This window comes from Cygnus olor, chromosome 2 (genome assembly GCF_009769625.2).
Source record: "Cygnus olor isolate bCygOlo1 chromosome 2, bCygOlo1.pri.v2, whole genome shotgun sequence".
NCBI lineage: Eukaryota > Metazoa > Chordata > Aves > Anseriformes > Anatidae > Cygnus > Cygnus olor.
The window spans coordinates 109,012,165-109,035,282 of NC_049170.1; the positions used below are offsets into that span (position 1 = coordinate 109,012,165).

General features: G+C 36.5%; 1 protein-coding gene across 8 annotated transcripts in view; it reads left to right on the forward strand.

Annotated features, from left to right (window-relative positions):
* The window catches only part of DLGAP1 (DLG associated protein 1), a 415,298-nt gene that overhangs the window by 270,243 nt on the left and 121,937 nt on the right, over positions 1 to 23,118 (forward strand). For 6 of the 8 annotated variants that reach the window (XM_040550113.1, XM_040550116.1, XM_040550112.1 and 3 more), the window contains 2 exons: positions 4,922 to 5,947; positions 19,437 to 19,651. In XM_040550113.1, the coding sequence (XP_040406047.1) occupies positions 4,994 to 5,947; positions 19,437 to 19,651 (1,169 nt within the window). In that variant the 5' untranslated portion in view covers positions 4,922 to 4,993. Of the gene's footprint in view, positions 1 to 4,921; positions 5,948 to 6,277; positions 6,951 to 19,206; positions 19,306 to 19,436; positions 19,652 to 23,118 lie in introns of those variants that run through there. The other 2 variants (XM_040550118.1, XM_040550119.1) reach the window with 2 other exon arrangements.

The following is a 23,118-nucleotide window of genomic DNA, read 5'->3' on the forward strand; positions in this document are numbered from 1 at the left end:
GTTTCGATTTGTGCATGTGATTACATGCCTTCCTCAGTCAGAGCCATACATATAGGACATTACATGTTTATATTGACTTCCTACTGTGCATCAGCCCTTTGCTTTCTGAACCTGGCACACCTGGCACAAAGCTGAGGATTCAGAAGTGTCATCTAACTCACTGAAAGGTATCTTAGAACTGCATCCACTGAACAAAAAATATCCAACATCTCACTCCTTAGTTTCTGAACAAGCACGTATATTAGGCTTAAGCTGCTACGGTCCTGATGATGTTTAATTAGGACTTCTCTGTTGGCATGTTGCACATAATATAGTTACATTGCCCACCTTCTGTATATTGTTATATCTCATTTGTTTTTCTAATTAAGCTACACACACTGACATACATATCATTGTCATTCTGTCAATTGTCTTAGTAGTTATTGACCTTATACTTTACATTGTGTCATATTTTCCATATTGCAGTTTGCATTGCTCTGAATCTTGAACTTCTACAACATACTCAGATTTTTGAAATAAAATTATCAGTGTTGACTCTTCATATTGACCCTATAAAAGAAATTTATAATTATGAAGGTTTATAAGTCACTAATGACCACATACCACTTTTGGTTATAGTAGTCATTTTGAGTTATTAATTATCCATTTTGTGCTACCTGCTACATTCTCCTGCTTTATCTGCTTACTTTCTATATACCTATGTATGCATGTTTTTAGTGAAATCATTTGCTACCTCACTGCTTTTCACAGCTTTCCGTGACAATGTAAGAAATGTAATTCTTCAGTCTTGTGAGATAAAATTGGAGGGGCTATATAACATATCAGCAAGTCCTTTATTAGAGAAAATTTTTCACATATATCTAAAGGACAGAATATGTTTCTTGAAGGCATGTTTTATGAATAAATTCGGAACACACAAGTAAGCAATACAGATTAGTTAAATAAAATTTGTGAAAGTTTATGTACTTTATGCATTCAGGTTTTGTTACTTTGTATGCATTTTCACTTTAATTTTTGAATTAGAATTAATTATACATTGTTCTGTCCACTAAGTGATTCCAACAAATTGTTGTGCATTAGGGACACCATATTAGCAGCAAGGATGAATACATTTGTATCCTTCTTACCTGGGGCATCCTCAAGAAAACAAAAGCAAACATAATGTGAATGCTGAAAGTAATAAGCATTCTTCAACCTCACAATCCTGTATCTATTTAACATCTCATTTACTCCATGCCATCAAGTGTTTTTGGTCTGTTGTCCATAGAATTGCTATTTCCAGTGTTTATTAGTATGTAATATGTTCATCAATTATCTTCCCTTATTTCATGAGTAATTAAATGTTCCTAGTTTGGCCAAAAAATAATAATACAATAAAAGTCTAAATTTGCTTCCTTTCAGCTATTCATGACATGATCAGATAGCCCTGTCTCTAGCTGTTAATTGCATTAAACATTCATTGATAGGTTCAGCCAACACAATTATAGAAAATGATGCATGCTTTTTGAAAAATACTGATGGAACTGGATGAGACAGTAAAGTTTATTTATTCTAGAAATGTTTGAACATATTAACATATTAAAGTGGGGCTGAGGTGTGAGTATGATTTAGGTACTGTTATTTTCATTTTTTTCCGTGAAGAAGAATTACCCACTACATACTTAAGAGAAGCACCACTCATTCCTTCACTGCAGAGCACATCATACTTGTTCTTTCTTTACTTGAAAGTGCACCTTGGGACATTCTTGTTTGTTTCTAATTCGTTCCACTTTCAATACTGTAATAGCAGTAATGTAACTGAAGTAAAACAAGGCTACAATCTAGTTAATTCTCATGGTCTTTTATCACAATTAGCACATGGTAAATTCAGGGTCTATCCCTCAATAAAGGTTTTCCATGTGGTTGCAGCAGAAAAACTCTCATAATACATACACCAGTATAAGAGTTGGGAATAAACGGTTTTTACTCTGAATTACAATGCATATCTTCTGTGTTTTTCCCTGAGTTTTTTCCGCTCATTCCTTTTGGGTAGGTCATCCTATATATTTTCTGCTTTTTTCTCCAGCAGTTCCTCATGGAAGATTCATTGACAGCTCAGATTCAAAATTGGTGTAGAACTAAATGTTATCTTTTCTCTTAAACATTTCCACCATCCTACATGCCACGCAAGCTCATATAGCAGTGTTTAGCCAAGTTTGTTATATATACCGCCACAATTTACGGAAAACCCATCCTTTTTTCTCTATAGCAGATAAATGTCACTTTTCATAAGCTTTTTTCACTTTTTAAGACTTCTTGCCCATTCTCCTTAGCATCCATATTGCCAGTCCACCCAAAACACCTCTTGTAACATTGCTGCTCTCATCAGTCAAACCATACCCACAGCTTTTAAACTCATTTTGCCTTCAAGATGTTCCAAGCTCTTCTGTCCCAGCCTATAAATCAGGTTGTTTCTTGTGTTTCCTCAGCCCAGCCATTCTGCTTCATCAATATATTAAGACAACATATTCTTAATTTTTCAATTACATTCTCTGTACCTGTCATGACTTCACTATTCTGTAAATTATTGATCCTTTGGTAGGCCTTGTCTATCTATACTAGTTTTCCACAGCATAAAAAAATGAAAAATTCATAGCCGTACAGATAACAAAAAAATGAAAATATATCACTGGTTCTGGGGATGACCCACTTTACTGTACTTCTGTGTCTTTCTCATGTCTTTGGGGCAAGTTTTTACTATTTTTATCTTATATGGCATACTCATCTATTGTTAGCCTTAAAATAATCAAGATTAATCATCTTGAGGGCTGATTGTTAGTGGAATGAAATAAAAATTAATTGGCTGAAGCCTTGCTCTCACAAGCATTCAAGTATGATAGATATCTATTCATAGATAACAGAGATTGGAGGATTTTGATTTGGTCTTTATATCATTTGGTGGTATTGGTCTTGAGTGGATATTCTTGGTCAAGCCACACTGAGCAAGAATAAAAGATCATCATAAGATCATCATAAGATCATCATAAGATCATCATCAATGATTCAAGTAATTGATTTACTACTACATCCTTTTGGATGTTCTCTGTTACACAGTCTAATAGACTGCATTTTTAAAGGAGTTGATAGGGATATAAGAACTCTTTAGAACTGGCAGATTTTACACTACAGTACTGTCATTACAGTATAATTGACAAGGCCAGCTCTCTGGATACACTGTTTTTCTTCTTTTAAAAGTGCCTCAGACCATGGCTCCTTAGTTCTCTTCAAGTAAGCCAGTGAACTCATGCATTTGGAGTATTTCAAGTGCCTTTTGTGGTATTTTGAAAACTGGTTTTAGAATTCAGGGTCTCGTGAGAATGAACATTTTCTGCATTTCAGGAATTCAGTGAGGGGGAGTGAAATGAAGGACATCCACTCTAACTTTGAAATATATTGAAAAAGCTTACCACAGATTCAGGAGAAAATACGAAATATGTTCTGATGAAATGCAAAGTAGGTTTTCCAGACTGACATCAACTTAAGCTATTTTAGAAAACTTAATTGTTGCCAATTTGCCAGTAGGTACAATGTCTACAACCTGTTAAAACACGAACTGTATCTGAGAGAACACTGAAAAAACATAGGGGAAAGCTTCTTGCAATGCATGTCTATTCATACTCCGGGAAAGATCTTAAGGCTGACATTTCTGGTAGTATGACTTGATTAGCCATTCTGGAAGGGAATAAAGTATCTGAGTGACTCTCATTCCAGTTGTGTGTAGTACAACAGGGCATACTCTAAAGTCTCCCGTCTGCTCACCAGGAGCTGAGGTAGTACCACAAGAATGCTTTAGCACTTCTGAAACCCTGTAATTTATGCATTAATAGCTCAGAGATTGCAGTAACAGTTGCGTCCAGCCTTTTGCTGGTGGTTGAGCTGAAATGAGGCTATCAGGCTTCAAACCATGCAGTTATTATATCACGTGATGAAGATTTTCTTTAGCTGTAATCAATAGTCTATAACATTGTGAGTAACTTCAGGGCCAAATAACTGCAAGCAGATATTAGGTGTTGAAATCCCTTACACTGTTAAAGCAATGTACGAGTGTTATCTATACCAATTTCCTTGATGGCAGAGGGAGAAGGGATACCTAAACACTGCTTAGTACTCTGAAAAATTATGGAAAATAAAGTCAAGACATGCATTATAAGAGGAGGATTTATTTATTCATTTATTTATTTATTTATTACACTTAGGGGTAAGCAAACATTAGATACAACCCCAAATTAATCCAATATTAAACAGCTGGTCTGGCTTCATTTTGATAGTGAAATGTATTGTTGTTTTATTATTAATTTGAAAAGAGCTTACAGAAATCATGTTTTGGTACTGTCTCAAGATACAGTCCAGGTAGGCAACACAGATAAAGTAAAACTGCACTTGAATCATGAACAGATATGCACTGAAGCCAGAGAAAATTTTCTTGTAATTGCACCGTGCCTTGTATTTGGCCTAAAGTAACCCCAAAATACTCCATTAGGGATATAATCTCTTTTAATGCATTTATTTGGTCGTGAAAACATGCAGATGATCAATTAAGGCCTCCTAGAAGGCCCTTGTCCATGAATGTTTTCAGGACTGAGGTTTTAGAGTACAGACGGTGATACTTATCTTGCTGTGGATTAGCAAGCAATGGTGGGTTCAGTATCAGAAAATGTTCTTGCATCTGTGTTCTAGCTGTTGAAAACAAAATCTTTTTGCTTGTATGTTATTTAGGCATCCCGTATCACTATTGGCATGGGAAAGATTAAGTGAGAAAAAGAATCAGAGAAGGTGTATTCCAATTATTTTTGTAATAAGAAAGAAAGAATGCTAAAAGTGCACGTTGTTTTCTCTCATCGCTTGAATATCTCATGCCTTCTGCTGTATTTCATTTTTTTAGGCCTTTCTCTGAGATCTGCCCGTTGCATAGCCATACGTATTAGATGACTTTGGGACTTGCTTTGCATCAACGATGAAGGGATTATCTAGCAGCCGTAGTCATCATCATGGGGTTACCTGTGACCCTCCGTGTGACAGTCTGCCACATCACCCGGACAGGAAGCCATATTTGTTAAACCCAGTGGACCCTCATCCTGCAGACCACCCTTACTACACTCAAAGGAACTCTTTTCAGGCAGAGTGCATGGTGCCCTACAACGAGCAGATTGCCAGCAGCACATTTCCTCGGAGACATTACAACTCCCACCACGAACTTAAGGATGAGTGTGCTCTGGTTCCCCACGGAACTGCCAACAAGACTAATCGCATTCCTGCCAACCTTTTGGATCAGTTTGAGCGGCAGCTGCCCCTGAACCGGGATGGCTACCACACTCTGCAGTACAAGCGGACTGCCATGGAGCACCGCAGTGACAGCCCAGGGAGGATCCGGCACCTGGTTCATTCTGTCCAAAAGCTCTTTACCAAGTCCCATTCACTGGAGGGACCATCCAAGGGGAGCGTCAATGGGAGTAAAGCGAGCCCAGAGGAGTCACAGACGATGAGGTATGGGAAGCGCAGCAAGAGTAAAGAAAGGCGATCAGAAGGTAAGCCCAGATCCAATGCATCAGGATGGTGGAGTTCAGATGACAACTTGGACAATGATGTTTGCATTTATCATGGTCCCAGTGGGGTCATGACCATGGGAAGATGTCCTGATCGTTCTTCTTCCCAATACTTTATGGAAGCCTATAACACTATTAGTGAACATACTGTGAAGTCATCCAGAAGCAATAATGATGTCAAATGCTCTACCTGTGCAAACCTGCCTGTGAATTTGGACTCCCAGTTAATGAAGAAAAGCTCTTGGTCCTCTACATTAACCGTGAGCAGAGCCCGTGAAGTTTACCAGAAAGCATCAGTTAACATGGACCAGACAGTGGTGAAGGCAGAGACGTGTCAACAGGAACGGTCATGTCAGTACCTCCAGGTACAGTGTGGAGAACTGATTGCTGTTAACTGTGCTCTGCCATGTCACAGGTGTTTGTGGGGGATGGAGGTTTGCTCTGATATTTCATCTTTCCTGATAGATTTCTAATCACCAAACAAAGGGTAATGCAGCTGAAATTAAAAATGTCTGTTTTTTTTTTCTGATTTCAATTTCTTTTTTCTTTTTCTTTTTTCTCTCTTTTTTTCTTTTTTCTTTTTTCTTTTTTCTTTCTTTGTCAGCATTCAGTATTTCAAAGTAACAGTTCATGTTGGAACAGGCTTAATTTTTTCATGTGGGAAAAATAAGACCTTTTTGTGTACTTCTTGAATTTATAAGGCAGTCACAGTAGGGGTATAGAGAATGTGATGTTGTAGTGCTTGTAGTTAGCATTACAATGTCAATTAAATGAATGTTACCAGGATACAAATTCTTTGATTTCTGTAATTTCAGGATTTGCCTTCATTTACTGCTTATTTTATTATGAAAGCTTTTGAGACCCTTTTGAGAAACTTTGAGGTACCTTAATACTTTCTCCAGCTGGAAAACAATCTATTTTCCTTTTTGTCATAGCATATAAATTCTCATAAAATACTTATTGTAAAGTGTCCAGATTTGTTTATCTGGCTATTCCTCTTTCTCATGGCTTTGAGTCAAAAATATAAAAGCAAAAGGTTGAAAATATTGCTTGTTCTGATTATACATTTTAGGAGTACATCACCTACTCCCTCACAAGCTGTTTGCAGTTAATACAGCGTCACTATTTTTCACCAGTATTGTATCTTTAAATGTCAAGAATCAGATGTCTGCTCTTGGAGCTATCATACTGCCGATGAATGTTTGTGGCAGGAACATGGATCAGAAAATATTAAAACAGTTTCATTCTTAGGAGAGCTGTTGATAGCTTTTATGCACTTTAAACGGAGCACTTATGGCACATCTAAGTGTATGTGTAAGATGGAACAACGTTGCACAGAGAAGAGAGAAGACCATGAGGAAAAAAGAGGTTTGCTAAGACAATTTGGTTTCATTTTAATGTAGTGGGACTCTTGTCTATTTTCATAGAAACTGTAAGGAGTTTTCTCATATGGGTGCTTTAACGAGACAGTCAGCTTTCACATTCTGTTGTTTAAGTCAGTACGCAGAAAAAGCGTAGGACCGAGGCATACACATTTAAAAATTGATCTTAAAAGGTATTATTGAATGATATTCAAAATAATTCTGAATGCCAACATCTGGGATTCTAAGCTTTACATGTAAAGAAGTGGATCGGTGTATTTTCTATTAATTGCTGGGAGAGTGGGGTGTGAGGACAGGGGGGTAATATGAGTGCTAAGAGTATGTTTACAGCTGTGCATACGGACTGGGGAGGGACAGAGGTTTCAGAATAGCCTAAGGTTACGACCTTTTCAGATTTGTTGTATTAAGTCTCTTTTGTCTGAATTCTGTGAGGGACAAGAAGTTGTTCCTTTAGAGTCAATTGTTGTGATTACTTTGGACCTTGAGATTTCTTTTGTTGATGTTTTTGTTTACTCCTTCTTCGATCTTCCTCTCAGGCTTTGATAAAATAGCTGACAACTCAGTATGTGACCAGATGGCTAGAAAAGAGCAAAAAACTGTGCCAGCATCAGCTTTAAACGAACACCTCCATAGGGACTTTTAGACAATATTTAACTGATGGGAATAGACCCTTGAAGTGGAATTAGAGGACATTATCTGTGTCTTTATGAAAATATGTCCAACAATTGTCAAGGGCAGGAATTAAAATAACTAATTTCTCACTGTGTTTCTCATACTGTTTATGTTCTCACTCATAGTTTTGTTTTAGTTTTCCATTTCATTTCATTTCATTTCATTTCAATTTCATTTCATTTCATTTCATTTCATTTCATTTCATTTTTTCTAATTGTATGCTTGTTTGTAAAAGTCAGAGAAATGTAACTGGATTGAAATTGTTTAAAAAAAAATAAAGAAAATTTGAATCGGGTTTCAGTTAACATTGGAAACAATACTCATGCAGAACAGGGTATATTTAAGGGAGCAGGTCAGTATTATTATTCTCTCTTGGCAGTTTAAAAAGATATCAAATGGGCATAGATAGTAAAAAGTGAGTCTGAATTGCTGAATGCATCCCATTGCCTTCTTCTTCATTGCATCACTCATCTTTTTATTCTACAAGCCCTCTAGGGCTTGGACTTTGTTTCCTTTTGTGTTTCCCCAGTGCCCAGCACAATGGGGTCTGGAACATAATTGAGGCCTTTTGGCTGTCCTGCCAGATGAATATATGTTAACAACAGCAGAGTATCACTCTGTCAGTGGGCTGTAGCAGTATTCAGAATATCTGTTGTTTTCTTGGTGACCTTCTAATCATTGTACCAAAGGGCTGGTGTCCTACATTGTTAAAACAATTAGAAATGCACTAAATGAGATAAAAGCTATTTAGCTGCAAATTCATGACAGTACTGGACAACTCTGATAATGACATCAATTAATACAAAGCTTCTTTGTTGCTTTATTTAACTCATTAAATGTTAAATAGATGCTCTTATCAACTCGCTTGTAATCTAAGTTGTTGTTTATAGCCCAGGACATAAACTCCCTCATCCTTGAAAGAAGCAACTGTTTTGCTCACAAAAACTGTTCTTATGGTAGTATCTGGATACAACAAAGGAGTGATGTTTTTTCCAACTTGAGGTACAAAAACATTTTCTTTGTCCTGGTAGCTGTGAGTCTATCGGAGATCACAGAAAAATAGAGTTCATATTTGCTTGTAACAGCTTTTACCACTGAAGTATCTGGATGAATTCTCAGTGTAAAGACATGGAAATAACAAACAATTATCTCACTTAGTGTGATATTTTCCACATAACCATTCTGTGAAAGGAGCTGGCAGTAGTTTACGTTACAGATGGGCTTATTTCTCATAACTTGGAATTTGGACTGAGTGCAGTGTCCTCCCGCATCACACAGTCTTTCCTTACCCCGGCAGGCTCTGCTTCCAGCCCAGGTGCTGAGGTGCAGTGTCCAGCCTCTGAGTTCAAGGGCAGAGAGGAATCAGGAAGGTTTGGCTCCACTCTGTGCCTCTGTTATCTCAGAAAGGGTTATTGGTTCCTGGGATGGTTTAAAGACAGCTAAGTAAACCTTTTCCTCTCAGCGGCATTTCAGGGATGGAGTTCTTTTTCTCTCTTCTCTCCATTTCTCCTTTCAAAAATAAGGATCTGGACAGTAGAAAGATAAAGTCCTTTATTGAGCTGCTTCTTACTTCAAGAAAAATATTTCTGTTTGATCCAGATTTGCAATCGGACTAATGTGAAGGAAGTTGAGATGGACCTGTGTTTTTTTTAAAATTCTTCTTCAAAATGGTTTCCCTGCCTTGAGAGAATAATCTATAAAGCAGTGGATGGCTTCCACTTCTGTGGTAGCTTCACCTTTGGAAAGCAAAAGTATAGAACATGAAAAATAAGCAAACGCCTTTTTCTGAAAACAATAGGGCCTAAATACACTGGTAGATATTTCTGACACTTTTGTTTCACTATGAATTCATAATTGTTGAAGTTAATAGAGTATCAAATACACTGCATAGTTTGTCTCTAATTATAATTTTGCTCTTCATTATTCCCTGTAATTACTATTCCCGTAGTCCTTAGTCCATTTGTTAAGAGATGGAGAAGAATACAAAAGATGACATTTTTCGTATTATTCCTCTTTTCTTTTAATGTGGGTCAGTCATACGTTTTCCTCTGACCCAATTTGATGAGACTGAAGTCAGTTGTGTCAGATATTCAGGGCTGAGGAAGGAAGTTTACTCCGGAAAGCTGAAGTGAAGTAGGTGGGGACGACTGTGCAGTCATCTGAGCTCTGCATTTGCATCAATAACCCTTTGGTGGGAGAATATGGGAAATACTATAAAAACTGTAAGCCAAGTTTCGGGGTGTGATAAGCATTTCCTGGTTTTTCAGAGACTGGATCTGGTGGCGAACAACTCCGGTTGGTACAGCGCTCATTTTCCTATGGGAAGGTTGTCTGTAATGTGCAGTATGTCCTGTAGTGTTAAGAAACTGATATAGTTAAAGTGACTTGCTTTCCAATCTTGGCACAAGGCACTTCCATAGTTTCTTAGGATATACTGCTCATTCCCAGCATCTTTCTGTTGTCTGTGTCCATGGGTGGCCAGATACAGGGTACGGCCTCATCCCAAATCAGGATGCTAATAAGGATCAGGATCTCTCATGTGATTTGTTAATGCAGCATGTTAATTGCAGTGTGTTTGTCTTTATGTCACAGAAATTTCCTAGGTCTGTTATATTGGGCTTAACTGGGCAAGTTGATCTGCATTTTTTGCTGTTCTCTACTTTTTCTTTACTTGTGTTGTCTGTGTTTCTGTCACAACTACCATATTCAAATTAATCTTTCAGTATATCCTTGCATATATATGGACGTTGCATTTTAATGTCCACTAATATTGATGAATATTTTCATACATCTGAAGACCTGCCTTTTTCTCCCTTATTCTGATATAAACTAAAAATAGATGAAGCATGTATAATTACCCCTGTGATTTGCCAGTCAGATCTACTAAGTATTATCAAGTCTAAGTTTCGAAGTATTTCACTCAACTCATATGATGCATATTTCTCAGTAAAGCTAGTGAAACCATTTAAACAAGCAATTTTGAAATAAGATGTCAAATGTTATAACATTTTCTAGGTGTATTCCAGGTAACAGAATAATCATGAAAATATTTATAAATTGTTAAATGTTCATGATTTCTTAATAAACTAGTAAATAGCCACATTAAAACTGAAAAAAATATCATTCATGTAAAGCTAATTTATTTCCATTTTAAAAGTGCTGAGGGATGGTTAACATAAATAATGAATAAAGTTATGCAATTTGGGGACAATTGTAATTATAAATAGAGCAAAACCAACTTTTTAAATATATATATATATACATAAATAAAAATAATTCTGATAAGCCTACGTAATGGTTATTTAGCCTACCTACAAACCTTCTACCTACAAGATACTGGGAGAAAAATTTAGGAGAATATTTCAGTATAGCCATCCTCTTCATCCTCTCAGTCCTTTAATTTACCTTTCTAAAAAAATTGTCAGCTGAAAGAGTGATGAGAATGATATTGCTACATATTTCACCTTAACAACTGCTATGTTCTCATTCAGTTAATTAAAACCTGAACTGACCTTTGGCATCTGAGTAATGTAGAAATGGAGGCCACCTAAATACTAAGAGAGTTGTTCTATGGCAATGTCAGTACTTCACATTTACCTGCAATTTTATCTGCTCATGCTCCTTAAGTTGGCATTTGTCTATCCATTGGTTTTAACACCATTCTGTAACTTCTTAATATTGAAAATACTGGCACTGATATTATTTTTTCTAAATTAACTTGAAGAATTACTTTTGGTTCATTCTGTTAACATCCGTATGTTCTCACAGTGCATTCATTAATGAACATAATTCTGTCCGCTGAATCTCTTTTTCGTGTTGCTAGCATACAGAATAGAGGATTTAGCAACATACTTGTACAACACTATGTTACATAAACTGTTATTGTAAGAAACATTTGTGAAAGTTATGGATGCACTTAAGCCAGCATTTGTTATCTACTACAGTTCCTTTTGGTATAAACATGGATAAGACTTGATTCAGACCTGGAGTTGAGCCTTTCTGTAGCCTTAAATATCTGGAGTGTTCTAATCTGATTATTTTCATTAAGTTCACTGGGAAATAAATAAATAAATAAATAGATGAAACTCTGCCAAAATCTTCAAAACAAATTCAGTCCAGCAAATAAGATCATTTCAATCTGTATCAGAGTTCAAAATCCCTAACATTTCTTATGGAGACTTGCACAGTAAGTGGGAAAAAAAGCACTGAGTGGTGACATGCCTTCCTTATTCAGTGCGAAATAACAAGGAATATTTTTCCTACATACAGCTGTTGATTTTTTTGTTTGTTTGTTTCAAGAACGGAATCTGTAGCACAGATCTTGAGTGGGGAATATCACCATGACAGAAGAGTGGTTTGAGCTGGGGGCAGCTGGCAATGGTCTCTGCTCAGCTCTGCAAAGTCTCCTGCACTGTGGTTGTTGCACAGCTAAGCTTCTGTCTAGTAACAAATTAAACATGAACATGAATCTGTTGTACATGGTTTCTCCTTTCATCTGCTTACCCTGAGTTTGTGCAATGGACTGTCTTGTTTGGGTAGAGGGTGAAGAGATTATGTGACTTCTGATAAATAAATATTTCTCTTACCAAAGGCTAGGCTATGTGCCATAAAGTTAGATAAGACACTGTGCCAGCTTTGATAGGCCAAGGTTCCAGAGACCTTAAATTGTCTCAGATTTTTTCGTGCAAATAAATTTGACTGATTTTGCTTTACTGACATAAACCCAGCCTGCTGATCAGTTTGTTAGAAAATCTAGATTTCCTGTACTCTAACAATTCAGTTTCTAGTAGAAAAGAGTTGAGACCGTGACCTTGATTAGCCACTGAGATGCTAGACCAAAGGTGACACTTTGGGGTTACTGAGACATACTATTATGTTCTGAAACCAGTAAAATTTCTTTAGAGCTGAATAAAGACTTCTTACACAGATATGTTTCATTGTTGTAATCCAAAATAAAGCATTGTGGACATCTCAGTGAAGTCTGGCCATTTTATACTAAAATATGACTGAAGCTAATAGCCAGCTGGAGATGGTACGTTAACTGCATTACTTACAGTCATTGTCTGTGAGAGTGCGACATTTGCAAAGCATCAGAGATTATCCAGTTATAGTCAGCCAACAGAAACAGCATCAGGGCTGTTTCCCTCAAAATACACTCTCCACCACATCTGTTTTTCTTCCAAGGATTTCAGATTCAGCTACATGTTCTCCATCCACAAGTCATTTTCCTGCCAGCTTGACAGCACGCTTGTAGTTATATGCAGTGAAAGAAAGGTAAAATGACATCTGCTTTAACAGCATTAGCTTTTGATGCTAGCTAGTCACTGTGTGCAGGAGCTAAAGTGAGAAGGGAGAGTGCTGATTCACCCCAAGGAAGTTATCTAGCAGTGAAAGAACATTTTTCCATTTCCAGTCATTGGAAGTGTCCTTTCAAGGACTGGTATTCACATTAGCAGTCATACTGTAGGTTCTCATTGTCCTTCCTGGGTGAGGAGTGATACCTCATTTCAGCCAGCTGAAACTGAAGGCTGAAACTGAAGGCTTTAAGGGTTTAGAGAAACATGAGGACTAATGTTTGCCCCCTACCACAGAAACAATAACATCCATGAGTACCATGAGTACCGACGAAGTAGTTTTAATCTGACCTTGACTCAGGCTCCACGATCTTCAGTTGTTTTGTTTAGCTAATAGAGGTGATAGTTGTTTGTCGTCCTTTCTGCAGAATATGTTTGGGAGTGGCAAAGTTGCAAGGCCCTTGGCTGTAATCATTGTGTCCAAGTGGCCCTCTTCACTCTCGGTTGGACTTCTATGTGTAAAACAGCAGGAGAAAATTGATTTTGGAGTCAAGTCAGGACTATCTGTGGAGGAGACACAAATTCCTCTCCACAAGACAGACTGAATCAGATTCACAATTTAGTGGTCAAGGCACATTTTGACGAATGAAAATGATAAACTGTAGCAGTACTTGAAGAAGTTTGTCTATTGACTTACTCCATGAGTACTCCTACTGCCTTTTCAAACTACCATTACAGGAAGGAAGATTACAGTTCTTCACACTGCTCATTCAGGTTTGATGCAAGTTGCAGGCACTCAGGATTGAGGCAGTAATGTTCTATCTCAGGCAGGTTCTTTGTCCTGGCTATTAATACTCTTCATGTAAAACAATATGAACATTAGTCAGCTAAATTAATTGAATTTATAATAGAACCTGACTGCTGAAATCGTACAAGCTAAAGCAAGAGTTACTGCGGATATTGAACTTGTTAAGTTTGTCCTAAATGGAAGCAATGTTCTTGTCTGCCTTTTTGAAAACTCTTGAAGCTTGCTAAACATATATTGTTCAAGGCTTGCATGCCTTGTTTTTTTGTGTACTTCAATGATTCTTAACACATGCATGTTGATAGACTGAAATGCTGCTTATCTTTATTGGCCTGATTAATTCAATATTCATGAGTGCTAGGAATAGGCTTAGTAAGTGGAAGATAGCAATTGAAACTTCCTTAACAACACACAGAAGAGGCATAATAATGGCTAAGAAAACCAAATTGCATGGGTTTGAAAATCTGCACTGAGCAGTCATTAAGCATTGTTCTTCAGTTGTGTGATTTCATTTCATTAAGTATTTGCATACTAATAGAAAGCTAAAGTTACAAGTCTACTGCTGTGAGCAATGATTAGCCACTCCCTTCCAGTCCTTGTGTTTACTTCTATAGTCATCCACATTGCTTTGGCAAAGCACAGGGAGAAGCTTTTATGCTTTCAGCTGCAATAAACCAAATCAAACTAGAGATCAATAATGAACTTAATTTGCTATAGAGACAGTCTGTTTGCTATTTCATCCAATAAGGTAAGTTAAGAACAATTCTGGGCAAGAGGAAGGAAACTAGAGATATTAGATATTCTAATTTTTATTTGTTAGAGCTTGAATTAAAAAAAAAATAAAGCTTTCTTTACCTTTGTCCTTACATGCTAGGTTTATTTCACATGCCACTAAGTGTGACCTGCTGAAATGAATGTTCGGAAACTGTGGGGCCAGTATACCTGTTTGCTTAGTTTCTTTATTCAGGGTCCTAGATTATCTGTTAGAAAAATCCTGTTCCTTCATATATATTAAAAATAAATTTAAAAAATAAAAATAAAAAAAATTGACCACTCAATTCAGCCTGGCTAACAACAGCATAAACACTTCCAGGGGGCCATAAGTTTAGTTAAACATCAGGATAGGTGACCAATACACTAAATGAAGCTGAATCCAGGTAAGATGTTGGCTGGTGGCAGTGTTATCTATATAGTCTGTTCTGTTTAGAAAAACATATCTACCATTTAATCAGAAGAAAGAAAATATTGTCAAACTTAGTTTTCATTCTTGTAACAATCATTTTATTTCCAGGTATATGTTGAAGAACTGAAGTCATAAATTCAGTAAGTTGCCTGGCTCAAAGGCCATTGCTGAATGTTTTGTATGTATTTCAACTAATAATGATTTTCTGTTTCAGTGGGCTTTTATGTATGATTAAAGCACATTCTTGATTTTTAGGTGTGTAAAGAAAATTGTATATGATCTTAAAGACTAGAATTAAATGTTTCCAGGATCTCTATTACTTCAGTACTGTGAATAATAATAGTCCTATTTTAATAAAAACAATGATGTTCATTGTTAGATCTGAGTTTAGTTCTTCCCCCTCTTTCATGAGAGTAGAAACAATCATACGAGTCATGTATCTGCTTGATATTCTGATAGTGAAAAAATGAAATTGCCAAAGTAATTGGATAACATGATTTTCTTAAAAGCATGAAACAGCGTTATCTCAGGTATATCAATCTTAATGCCATTAATCCTCCAAGGCAGTTGTTACTGTGCATATGCACTTGCGTGCAGCATAGTATGTGATCTTGCAAGTTATAATGTTGGACATTCAAGTGAAGTTCAACAGTTCAAAGTGGGAAAATTTGGGCAGACTTCCTGACTGAAAAAAAAAATTAAAAAGGTTCATATAGATATTTCTCTCAGCATTTTCCAGATCAACAGAAAGAAATATGCTACAGTATGTTCAGTATCACATGTATAGAAAAAGAATGCAGGAAATAATGTGACCAATTTTATTTTCCTAATTTGTATTCTAGGTAGGGTTTTATATTTTTCTTCTTTCCCATGATACAAACACTTCTGTTCGACGGTAAATTGGATTGTGTGCTATAAGCAGCTACAGCCATTTATATTAGCCACCAAAGAAAGCAACTCTGAAAATCAGGTCACTTCTTTTAGCAAGTATTGCTTGAGGTATTTGTATTTAGACACAGAAGTATAAAAATGTTGGCATTATTTTATGTTTATATTTTCTAAACAGTAAAATAGTTATAATAATAGGAAATGTTGAGCTTTAAGTATTGTTTGTCTTACTCAAGTAATAAACAGACCGTGCTCTGAGATCCTTTCATAAAAAGCATTATAATTGTTAATAGCCAAAGCAAAAATCTACTACTTTTAAAGCATTTCTTTACCTCACTAGTGCTCTCAAGCAGTTACACTGTCTTACTGCTTTCTCCTACTCCATCTTCTGAAATCAGGGTTTCCAACTCCTATGAAACTGAAATAAAACAGAGGGGAATTGGACCCCTGTTGTTCTTTTAAATACTGAAACCTTAATGGAAAAAAAGAAAAAAAAAAAAAAGTGCCTTAAACATCTACATATATGCAATAAAACTGGTCAAGCTGTTTAAACAAAATAGTAGATATCCCCACCTTTGTAGTCAAATATCTATTACATTCTTCTACTGAAGTTTTGCCTAGGCAGGTAAGATAATTTGTATAAACACTCTGACTTTCTCAATGTGTAAACTGAAATTTTATATATCTGGGTTGCTTTGTTAGGCTGTTCTCTTTTTTAGGCTGTTCTCTAACTCTGGGTGTTTTCCCTAACTACAGGCATCCTTTTCTCTTGGCCCATATAGGGTTTATCCTTAAAACTGTAATTTGGTAATGGGACTTGGGCTGTATTTGTATAATTTTCTTTACTTTTGCATATGCAAGTAGTTTTTGGTACACAAAACATCCGCTGGGTTTGTGGCAGTGGCTGAGACTGCTTTGTCCCTGCTCTCTATGTGACAGCTCAACTTTTCTTTCTGCAACTAGAGTGTTTAAAAGACCAAAGAGCTACTAAAAAGATAGTGTGCTGTTATTCATAAACTGCCCTACTTCCCAGAGCCAGCAGCGCTCAAACTGGAGACTTCCTCCTTATCATCTCATGCAATTTGTGCAGCTAGAGCTTTCAGAGCTCATCACAGTACATTCCTATCTATCTGCAGTGTTTGCATGTGTAAATAGGAAGTTTTGTGGCAAATCCATTGCAACCAGCTTTCAAAACTTGGTCTCTTATATCGTTTTTGAGAAGCTTTGGGATGAAAAGTATTGTACTTTTCTATGGGATTATTGACAACAGAACTCCGGAATTTTAGAGTTATGGTGCCCAGAGCAGCTATATCTCATCTGTAGAGCAGCTACAAACTACAGTACTAAATTTAACTGTATGTCTATAATTTAATAAAGCTACAAGTGTTCAGCTTGCCTGTATTACGGGTGCTGTGTGAGTATAGTAACTTTAACTCCTCTGACTTTTGCTCAGTTGGAAACACAAACCCTAATGTTATACCAACATATTTTATTTAGTGCATTAAAGACTAATTCACTAATTTATTTTAATGAGAAAAATCACAGATCTTTGACTAAAGCATAATGAATAAAATATTAAACAGATTAAAGTACAGGTCCTGTGAAAAGTCACAGATTCTCTACATACTCTTAGCTATTAAATATCTGCCTGAAAAGTGATTGGAAAGCATTTAATCAAAATGTCAGCAAAGCTTGGTTTTACACATCCTCTGTTAACTTTTTTCTTGTACAAGTCATTTGAAAAGTTAAGGTTGACAAGCAGGAGCTGCAGGTTCCTAAGTGTAGATGATGGGTGTTACGAGTAAAGATTGTATTTTCTCTGGTTGCTGATGCTGTGGCCCTAGAAGCAATGCAAGCATCAAACCTGGAAAAAAGCTTACTGTATGTCTGTCATAAGTGTGCTGGAGGAGGAGTGTAAGATGCTCTCGTATGTCAAAAATCAAAGCCAAATCCACTAGAAAATATTATATTCATTTGCACATTGAGATGGTGTACACACCCAAAAAGGACGTCATCAGCTTTCCAGACTAGCAATCTAGGCATAAACTTATAAGTCACAGAATTGAAACATTGCATATGTTTTTTATTTGAAATTGAGATTTATCAGAACTGTATATTCAACCCTTTTCCTCCAGTGGGTTCTGTAAATGCTTTGTACTCTTAGTTTTTAATACTCTAGTACTTAGAGTCTTCCCCTTTACTAGAAGAAGGTTATTGCAAGTGCTTTTAAGTATAGTTATTCAATTACTTCCTACCAATACAAATTTCTGCATGCCATTGTTCAATTTAAAAAAAAAAAAAAAAAAAGACTTTGAAATATATTCCTTCCTTAAGGTGCTTATATTCTTGAATTAAGTTAAGATTTTCTAAACAGGATGGCATGTAAATAGTTGGCTGAAGTTTATGAAGCAACAGACGCACAAGATACTCACCAGAAGTTAAATATTGTTGAAGAACAAACTTTTCATAGAAAAGAGACATTTTGTGATTATCCTGGTAGATGTTAGCATTTATAAGATGTGGGACAAATTTTAGTAACCCAGATTTGAGACTCTATGTTTAATCAGAAAAGTAGCAAACAAGTGGAAATGCGTAACTACTTTTATTTACATCTAACATTAAATATGCTTAACTAAAAAGTGCTCTTGCAGCTATAAAATAGTAAGGGATCTGCAAAATAACTTTAGGACAGTTATTTCAAGAACCTTGCTCCACTTCATGTTGTTTCTGCTGTTACAGAAGAAGGGCAGGTGTTGGTTTACGATGGTCAGAAGCCCCAAGAGCAAGGCAAGAGAGAGGATGAGTGGGCAAGATAACTGTGTTCTTGGACTGTCCCTTGCCATGTCCTAAAATCTTGTGAACACACATTCTTGGTGTTCCAGATTTCCATTGCAAAGAATGGACAGCACTTGCTTCAGATCAAGAGAAATAATGAACATTAAGAATAAGAAGAAAAATAAAGGAATAGAGTTGTATGACTCAGATACGCAGACAGACATAATTCAAAAGGAGGATCCCTGCAAGCTAATGAGAATCTGGTTGCACTAATTATGCTATAGAAGCAACATTATTATAATTTCGCAGTTGCAAACATACTTTTGTGATTCTTAGTACATAGCCATACCAACTTGAAGTGTGTCTTTAACCAAAATCATTCTGGTGGGTGCAGATTCACATGTAGCCATGCATACTCCATCTGAAAAGACTGTGATTTAGAGATTCATATTTTATCTTGCCTTGCCGTGTGTATTCGATACATTGAGCTGAACCAAGATTACTCTGTAATCTGTCTGGGAATCCTTTGAATGAAAATGGTAGTCACCAAAGAAAAACAGATTTATCCAGCTCAGTGTTAGGCCTATCTGAGGCTCCTGTGTTAGCGAGTTTTCTGGAAACTTCTCAGATAACCATTGGAAAATAACAGACCTCCAGAGGCATTTGTGACTATACAAGGAGAGAAGGGCGGCCTCCACTGAAAACCACAATGCACAGTCAAATGGTACTGAGGATGGGCCGTTGCCCATGAGAATTTTTGTTATGTCTCTGTGGTAGCTTAGCACGGTCAAATCTTGATGTGCAATTACACCAGAGAGAAGTGTACTAATAAGGGAATTGTGTTTATAACTGCAGGTTCCTCAAGATGAATGGTCTGGATACACTCCACGAGGGAAAGATGATGAGATTCCCTGCCGACGAATGCGTAGTGGCAGTTACATCAAAGCCATGGGGGATGATGACAGTGGAGATTCAGACACAAGTCCGAAGCCATCTCCAAAGATTGCTGCACGGAGAGAGAGCTATCTTAAGGCCACACAGCCATCCCTTACAGAGCTCACCACCCTCAAGTAAGTCAGTCTTCTACATCATATAGAGCTCTCCATTGAGACATACATTTTCTTCTCCTGTTTCTTTCTGTCCTTCACTCATAGCCACCAGTTAAGGAAAATATTTTAACAAGTGCCTGATCATACTTACTTTTGGTATGAGCTTTTATGAATAATGGTAGATTTTACTGTGTATTTCAATGTTATTTCAAAAAGGGGCTCTACTACCTGTGCTTTGAATTTGCAAAGTATTTCAGCCTGTTAGAATTAAGTGTTCAGGTGTGTAAATAGGTCTGTTCTTTGAATACTTTTCTGAACTGTAACTTAGGCCTGCAGAAGCTTTATATATATATATATATAAATATATATATATATACGCAACATGAATAGCACATGTCAAATTAGCCCTAAGCTGGTCTTTGCAACTCATCAGACAGCATCTGACATTTAATTAAAAAGAACAATGACTGTCTGAAAACAGACAAATCTGTGGTTTCCATTCTGAAGTTCACTTAGAATCACACTATTTCATGGAGAAATACAACTAAAACTGAAAATTCTTAAATTGTTTATGAAAGCTTTAGTCAACAGAAATTATGAATTTATGTTTTTTATGTCATTTTTTATTTCACTGAATCCTTTCAAAAGAGACCAAATTCTCTTGAAAATTGTACAAATTGATAGTTTGGGTATTAGTGTTTTCTTTTAAATGATTCTAAAATAGAGAGCTTTCCTAAAGCAATAAAATAAATTATATCCATAAAAGAAGATAGTGTGGATTTAAATCAACAATTGTTTCTGTCTGTCATCTGCAAAAATTTGTAGTGAATCATAGTTCACCAAACTAAAAATAACTTAATTTTAGTACAACATGCCTAAGGCTGTAGCTTTAAAATGGAAATAAAAAGAGCTGTATCTCTTCTAGTATCTGTGATTAGAGACAAAAGACTCCTGCATTTTCCTCATTAATTTCTTCCCCTTCCTTGTCCTCCTCTACCCCATTTTTTCCCAGAGATCTTATCTGAGAAATAGATTGTAGAGGAAGGTGTTTGATCTTTGTTAAGAATGTCATACTCTTGACATCAGTGATGAATAGACCAGAAGACCAGAACATACTTATTCCAGCTCCCCATAGCAGCCTGCCTGACTGTCTCAGGGGAAGCCAGGAATTGTGTCTGCTCTGTCTCTCCATTAATGTCCAGGGAGAAAGCAGTCTCATTGTCTGTGGGGATTTTCATGAACTTGCTGGAGGTTGCTCAAGGTTCATGACTACTCTCATCATCCAGCAGACTTTATCATACCCTTTCCTCAGCCAAAACTCCTCTGCAATTACGTATAACAACCTAGGTATAGCAACCTAGGAAGGTGAATATAAACATTAGGTGCCAGCACAAACTCCACATAGCCATGCTTTGTGCATGGACACACCATGAGGAATGAAGCTTATCCATTCTGAGACTTAAGAAAAATACATTCTGTGGTTCCACATTATATAAGTGAAGTACAACGAATCACAGTGATTTGCTCTTGCTCATTTCTGTTCTCTCTAGATAGGAGATTTGCAAATTAATATGGAATTATTAAAAAGTCTTGCATGCCACTGTTCACCCACAAAAGATGTTAGTTAGATCAGAGGGCCTAGGCAGCAGAAACTTTTGGGTTTAGCTTTGAAATCATTGTAATTCAGCAAAGTTCTGTTATGAATCCTTCATTTCACATATGTCCTTTAATCCATTCCTATTCAAGAAAGCTTTTAGGAATGTGCTTTATTTTAAGCTGCACGTGATAAAATTCATGTAAGTTTAGGAGCTATGCAGAAGCGCACTGTAAATCTCTGGGTAGAAGAAATAAGAGGAAAATGGTAATAAACAAAAAAAGAGGACAAAATATAAAGTAACTTTAATTTTCCAATGACTTTTCAATATAAATCGGCATGAAGTAGAACTATTTCTTTTAGTCTAGACTGATACATTATTGAAATATTTCTTGCTGGGAAGCCTTTCCACTTTCAGAGACCAATTGCATAATATATAATTATGCATGGCTTTTATTCTTTTCTGATGAACTTGATTTTTATTTATTTATTTGTTTATTTATTTTTATTTGAGAAATAGCCAAGAGCTCACTCTGGGAAATGAAGTTTGTTAAGCGAGATCTTTTTTGCAGACTTCACACCTTCCTAGTAGTATAACTTGACCTTGACCTACAGAGGTTTGCTTATTCATTCCAGGGCTGCTCTGATTACTCTGAGAGTTGTGATAGAATTTTACTAGCTTGTCAGCCAGAGACTAAATTAGAGCCCCTAACTCACTGAATATAGGCCATCAAGCAATTGTGTAATGTGTGATAACAAGTTATTTCCTTGACTTACTGTTGACTTGAGTTCATTTAGCACCTGATTAAAAGCTTAATGGAAATGAGCCAAAAGCCACTCTATTCAGCAGACAGCCTTTTATTGACACTAGTGGACTTTCTATCTGACCTGCAGAACATTATTAACAGCTTAAAGCTGAGTGGTATTCACTTTTTTCATTAAGTTTCTTCTGTCAGCATAGAAAAACGTGCCTTGTGAAATCAGTGTTCCTACAGTGATAATTGTCAAGGATCTTTTGCATTTCTTTCTGCTACTCTCTTTCTCTGTTTTTTGTATGCAGTCTCCTGTACGACAGGTAGTTGGCTTCACTTTCATCTTTGGCAGGAAAACAACTTAAAAACATGTCCCCTTTTGCTTTCACTGTTTTTTGAAGGGTTTTTTCATTGTGTGGGACTTCTCTCTGAGTCTAATATTGGTCTCACAACCCACGCTATTCCTCCCACCTACCTCCCTACCATTGCTCATGCGCCTACTCTTCTAAGAAAGGGTTTTCATTATTACTAATGTTTCTTTTAATATAATGAATAACTTTCGAACAGCACAACTGTGTCATTTCCCCTTTACATAATACAAATTTATTTTCCTGGGATTTTTTTCTGATTTTTTTTTCTTCCTATACTTTACAATCTCCCTCCTACAATATTCCTCCCATGCCATGGTTTCTATGTGGTTACAGCATAAATCAAGTGCTATGGTACCATTCTGAATAAAGCACAGCTTGCTGTGATCTTGAAATACACACCTCCGCTGCTGTACTCTCATTATCCTACCAGGAAGTAAGCAGCTTTCTCTCTCTGTGCTGGCAGTATCCTCCTTCCTGGTGTTTAATTTTTCACAGCCCAGATAAACTGATCCAGCTGGAAAAAAAAAAGAAAAAAGTGACATTTTCTTGCCCATTCCTGAAAGGTAGCATAAGTTTATCTTGCACTTGTAAGCAGATAGAAAATGGACTGGTTAGCTAACTTCTCAAGAAGGTGCAGTCAACACATAACTGACATTTCTGTTACAGCTGAGCTTCATTCAGGACTTATTCCTTCACTATCTGTATGTACCTCTGTATGTACTTTGGTTATGTTCAGCCTGGTTTTCACTGTGAAAAAAAGGTATGCAATTA